Here is a 6,098-nt window from a genome sequence, read left to right as displayed (position 1 = left end):
ACATCTATGCATATATATATATATATATATGAATATACATTTTACTGAGACACCTGTTTTGTCTTTTTGGATTCACTTGCACCTGTTTCAGCGAGGACGAATCCACGGAAATCATTTTTGTTGCATGCGGGTCAAGCTCTCAACGAAGCTTTCATGAACGCCCGTAGGAGCACTTGAAGATCGTTCAAACGAACTGAAAGGAGACTGAAGGACTCTCTGAAACCTCTCTCGACAGAGAGAGGGAGACATTTACCCTACTGCTCTCCGGACTTGGGGCGCGGCACGTTGTTTTCTGTAGAGACTCGAGGCTCCCTAACGAGGTCATCAACGTTTGCACAACGAAATAAAAAACGGATCAAACATCAGTGCAGGAAATCCAGCGAGTACCTCCTTTGGAACATTTACAAGTCTGAACAGAGCCACCCCGATATCACACGAACGGGATGCACCACCATCCACCTTCAACCTATTTACATTTAAATATATTTACAAATATACGTGTGTGTATAAATAGAATGTATTCACGTATGTATATACACACAAACACGTGACGAAATCGGCTACGCTGAGAGGCTTTAAATGTTAAATCTATTTCGTCTTCTGGGTGCATGCTGCATCCTCTGCGATTGTGAATCAAGACTCATGCGACTTTTCAAGAGGAGGCTCAAATGCGCCCGAGGGCTGCAGGCGCATCTGAGAATACCACAGCAACGGCATCGCTGCGTCGATAGAGACTCCGCAGGAGGCGTCTGTCCGGCTTTTCGCGGACGCCAGAACCTCTTCCGAGATCTGCGAAGCATGGCCACAAATGCATGCACGACACAGGCAAATCCTTCGCCCTCGAGCGAGAGCGCTTCAGCGGCGCATGCGTCTACGTACACTTGGAAAGATATCCTTGCACCCGGGTACAGAGTGATGCGGCAGGCCGATAAAACGAGGTAGAAAGCAGATAGATATAGACAGAGAGATATAGATAGATATAGACACATATACTTTGGATATAAAGAATAGACAGATACATAGATATAGGTACACAGATAGAAAGATAAATATAGATAGAAAAACAGAGACAGATAGATAGGTACAGAGAGATAGATAGACATTGGTGACTACACACAGAGATACGTGTCAAGTTGCATGTCGAATGACATTGAGAGACTTTGATAGAGATATATAAATACAGACATAGATAAATACAGGTTGCGAGAAACAGCGGACGCGAAAGTGATAGAGACGGATGTACAAATTCATATTGCTGCATATAGAAAGATTGCGATGCAGAGACAGATGCTGATGGGCACCTGCCGAGTAGATACAGGGAAGTAGATATAGATCGAAAATGAGCGAAACACGCAAAGAGGCGTGCACTGGATCTACATGGAAAGAGTCTGAGAGAGAAAAGATTAGAAGCGCATGTGAAAAGCGAGACACATGCGGGGAGTTGAGAGTGGAGCTCGAAACTCAGGGAAAGCTCCTCAGTGTCTCTGGACGTCGCCATGAGCTTTCGACTTGCCTGGTTGGAGGTTGAAATGAATTCTCCAAAGTTCAGCCGCATATCGGGAGTCAAATTCCAGCGCAGCCCCTCTGTCGTGACCCCAGAGACAGCCTCTCCTGAGGAAAAGAAACACAGTTCTCAGAAAAAGCTAGAGGAACGGACACAGAGAAACGCAGGAGAACTGATACAGAAGAACGGTTATAAGCAACGGCACACAAAACTTACAAAAGTTGACACACAGAACGCCACAAACTGAAAGACAAAGGAAGCCAGCGCATGTTAGCTCGGCGAGTCTGTCGCATGCGCATGAATACACGTATCGCATACATGCAGTCACACAGGTATACGCATGTTTTTATACGCATTAATGTGAATTTGTATACTTGACTGTGTGAACGTACGGATATCCGTAAATGTGTGTGTGTGTGCAGTCACAGATGTCTACGGCCCTCTGTCCGCACTTTGGGTCTTTCTAGTGTCTGTGTTTTCTCCATTCTTCTTTCTTCCTTCTTCTGCATCTCTCTGTCCGTCTCGGCCTTCTGTCCTTCTGCTATCGCCGGCCGTTCTGGCTCTGTTGCTCGCTGTTTCCTCTCTCCTCGTCTTCTGCTCTCTCTTAGCTGCCGAATCGACGCTTAAAGACGCGACCTTTCAGTCCCCTTGGAAGCCGTTTAGTGAAGGCCGGTGCCTTTACTCTGCCTCAGCAGCAGCATCCGTCTCTTTGACTCTGACGGAGAAACGAGTTTCTCTTCTTTACTTCTTCTCACCACAGGGGATAAGGGCGCACTGCCTGGTGATCAGGAGGTCGGAGGGAATCACTCGCGTCCGGCCCTTTGAAACGAGGAAACACAGGGAGTCTTCTCCCAGGAGGTAAATCTGAAAACAGAGGAAGTCTACAGACAACCGAGACTCATCCACCGAGGAAACGGAGAGAGAAATCCGTAACAGTGATAAAAAGTCTGAAAAAAGACAAAAGTCAAACGCCAAGCGCGAACAGAGAACATTCACCTCGATGAGCATCCCGATGTGTCAGCAGGCCTGTAGGCCGCTGCTTGTCGAAATGAAGAGACCCCCAGTGGTGCAGCAGCAAAAGAAGAGACAGTCATTCGATCACACGAAGACACAGGCATGCAGGGAGCAATACTTAGACATGTGAAAATGCAGGCACATGCAGAGAGGGCGAGAGACATCTATAGACGTAGACGTACAACGCTGTGCACACTGAACTATGCATAGTTGTACAGAGACAGAGAAGGACGCTACCGAATGAAAACGCAAAAACGCACAAGCGCATGCCCGTACGTTTTCAGGTATTCAACGGTGTAGAGGTCGCTGCACACGTTGACAGATAAGGATTCAGACCAGCGTGTATAGAACAGCTCACCCCCGCTTCTGCGCGTTTACTTTGGAAAAGCAGTAACGTATTCACGAATGAAAGACTGGAAGTCGAGTGCTAGAGCGGCTCGACATGTCTGGGAAATCAACTGAAATACAGACCAGAGAGAGAAGCGCAGTGAAATGACAAGTTCCTTGCCTGAGGAAGAGGGCCGACGCGCGCAGGGGGGCGGCAAGGTGGAGATACGCCTGAACCGTCTGCAGCGCTTTTACCGGAAGCCGGGGTCGCGTTTCCCCTCTGTCCTTCTCTCGATTCCTCGCCGTTTCCTTCTCTCTTTTCCACGGCCTTCGCCCTCGCCTCGGCTGCCTCGTGTTCAGCCGTAAGTTTGTACAGAACATGGATTGCACAGAGCGTGTGGTCGAGCCTGCCGCCAATCGCACCTGCGACGCAAACGGCGAAACAACTCATGCGAACTGCAGCAGAAGGAGAACGGATCCAGAGACGCAGAGAAAAACGCGGACACAGAGACGAGGACCGAAAGGCACAGTGGAGACAGAGAGAAGAAGAGGAAGAGGAAGTAAAAAAAAGAGATAGAAGAAGAAGAGAACGAGGAGACACAGAGGAGAAGAAGAGGACAGAGAAGCAGAGAAAGGGAGCCAGAGAAAAAGAGAGGAAAAGAGGAAGAGAAGGCGAAGAAGAGGAAGAGAGGATTGAAGGGGCTGGCGACAAAACGGAAACGGACAATGTTTCGTTCGCGCATGCGTTCATTTTCTTTCGACTTTGTGGGCGTTTCTCTCTTGGCCTACCGAGAATGATGACAACGTCATTTGATGAAAACCGCTTCGGAGCAAGCAGAAGCCTCCAAGCTTTCTCCACGTCCGGCAAGTCTTGATCCTCCCACCAGAGCACAGGCACCCCGCGCGTTTCGAAGTACTCTTTCGCCTGGGACGCACAGAAAAGTAGAAGCAGAGGATTTGTGTGGTACACCTGATCCTTCTCGAGAGATTCTGTTCTCTCCTGGGGATCACCTAACCTCTCTGCCCGATCGCTTCCCCTCGTCTGCCCGCGGCTGACCGCCTCGTTTTCCTTGTGAAAAGTCTTCCATGTCTGGCGAGTCCCCCTTCCTTCCAGGAAGCCTTCGCTGCGAGAGCGTCGCTTCCGCGCTTTTCCTCTCCACATGCCCTTGCTCCTGCCTTCTCGCCGCTCGAAGTTCTTCACTTCGTCTTTCGGCCAGGCTGCCTCACTTCATCCGACAAGGAATCCAAGTCTCCACACAGAGCCTCCGGCAGCTTCGTAGCGCCCCTGCGGTTTGCCGGACGTCCTTCTTTGTCTCTCCAGTCCACGCACGACCCAGGCCGTCCGTCTTGGGTCTCCGAAGACTTTGGATCCTCTTCGCCGAAAACCTCACAGGACCTCGCCGCTTCGTGGCACCCAGAATCTGCCGCTTCTTGGAGACCGTCGGCCTGGCGCGCCCTCCTCGCCGCCTCCTCTTCCTTCTGGAAGAGCTCGAGAAGCGCGTTCCCGCCTCCGTCGGACACAACGTACGAGGTGCAAGACGCCAGCAGCCGTTGAGCATACGCAGGCAGAGGGCGATTCAAAACCAACACAAACAGACGCGCAGACGGAGAAGAAGATGAATAAGATGAAGAAGGTGGAGAAGAAGATGATGATAATGAAGGTGGAGAAGAAGAGGGAGGACAAGAAGAGTGGAGAGAAGAAGAGGGCGATGCGGGAAGGAACCACTGTTCAAGAAGGCGGAGATCTCTAAGGTTCTCAGTTTCCTCATGTTTGACTGCTGTAGTGAGGTTTCTGGCACGCTGCGGAGTGCATGCAAGGCCGCCTTCCTTTCTGGGTGGCGAGGGACAGAACAAGAGTGGACAAGGCGCACGAGAAAAACGAGGGGAGACCTCGGCAGGCGTCGACCTCACTCCCGACGCTGGCATGGTGAACGAGGCCTCTTCCCAGTGGCGTCGCGACACTGTGTCGGGGAAGCGGAGAGAAGGCGAGAGAGGTGCAGGTTGGCAGCGCGAGGCAGCGAACCAAGAAGGAGCAAGGGAAGAACACGAGCGAGAAGAACAAGGGAGAGAAGTCAGAGGGAGCGTATAACAAGAGAAAGACGGAGGACATATGAGAGGGAAAGGAGAGCGAGGAGAAGAGAGAGGAACAGAGGAAGGACGAGGAAAGAAAAGGCGATGAGAAGAGTAGAGGCGGTGGCGATAAGATGAGCAACTCGGAGTACGGAAAGTCTGCGAGAAAGAGGAGCCAGCAGCAGTGAACCGGATTCGGGGCATGGTAGTGGGTGTAACAAGAGAGGGGGTCAGCTGCGAGGCTAAACGATGAGCAGAAGAAAAAAAAGTTCGCGACTCGTATGGAGAGAAGAAAGCGGCAGGAAGGAAAGCGGACGGAAATAATCCATAAGAAAGTCGTGAAAGGAATAGAGGTGAAGCGCACGCGAGCAATGTGTAAATCTTGAAACTCTCCTGAGAGTGTGCGTTGCCTCTCTGCTCCGTGTTGCATAAAGAACTCTCTTTAATTTCCTGCCCTTCTCCTCTTGGATGCTCCCCCCATTGACTCTCCCCCCTTGAATTCTCTCCTCGTTTTCTCTCTTTGCTTTTAATGCTGTGGCCTGCCTTGTCCTCGGAGGTTCTGTTCAGACGTTTTGCGGACACTGAGGCCGCAAAGACAGGCGGGGGATGGAGAGAGAGACTGCTGCGGCGGTCGCCGAGGCACTGGGCCAGCAGACGCATCTTCACCGAACGCGTTCCGAGATGCAGCGGGGCCGCTCGCGCGTCTCTGAACGCGAGAGGCGAGGGCACAACTGCCGACAAGAAGAAGAAAACGAAGAGGAGAAAAAAGAAGAAGAAGCAGGAAGAGGAGAGGAGACTTCGCTGGGTGACGAGCGAGTTGGAGGGCTGCGGCCGAGAAGAGGGGATCGCTGCGTCGTCTGCTCTCATGGACAGAAGCGGAGAGGAAGTTGGAGAGAGCGGAGTCGAGGTGAAGACGAGCGAGAATGTCAGAGAAGAAGGACAGAGAGGCGAAGCAACCGGGAGCGGAAGTCGCGCAGGAAAAGGGAACGAGGAGAGCGAAAGGGTCAACCGCAGCGAGCATCGAGCCGAGCAGAAGCGAAGCACGGGGAGAAAAGACGGGAGAGGCGCGAGGCGAATTCAAGGAGACAGAGACAGGAGACGAGAGAGAAGAAAGGAAGGCAGAAAAGAACTCCAGAGAAAGAGACTCGGCTCTGCTTTCTCTGTGTACGACTTGACCTCTCAG

General features: G+C 51.6%; 1 protein-coding gene across 1 annotated transcript; it reads right to left on the bottom strand.

Moving 5' to 3' along the window:
- Window positions 1-46: 46 nt before the first annotated feature.
- On the bottom strand, window positions 47-6,065 carry TGME49_215250 (thiamin pyrophosphokinase, catalytic domain-containing protein). Its single transcript, XM_018779682.1, has 6 exons — window positions 4,073-6,065; window positions 3,635-3,770; window positions 3,027-3,268; window positions 2,260-2,368; window positions 1,514-1,611; window positions 47-789 (listed from the first exon to the last, which is right to left on the bottom strand). The coding sequence occupies exons 1-6, from the start codon at window positions 5,780-5,782 to the stop codon at window positions 634-636; spliced, it is 2,451 nt and encodes an 816-aa protein (XP_018635701.1). The 5' UTR covers window positions 5,783-6,065; the 3' UTR covers window positions 47-633.
- Between the last annotated feature and the right edge of the window lie 33 nt (window positions 6,066-6,098).

The sequence above is a fragment of the Toxoplasma gondii genome, chromosome X (genome assembly GCF_000006565.2).
Source record: "Toxoplasma gondii ME49 chromosome X, whole genome shotgun sequence".
Classification (NCBI taxonomy): domain Eukaryota; phylum Apicomplexa; class Conoidasida; order Eucoccidiorida; family Sarcocystidae; genus Toxoplasma; species Toxoplasma gondii.
This window is presented reverse-complemented; position numbering and strand designations above follow the sequence as displayed.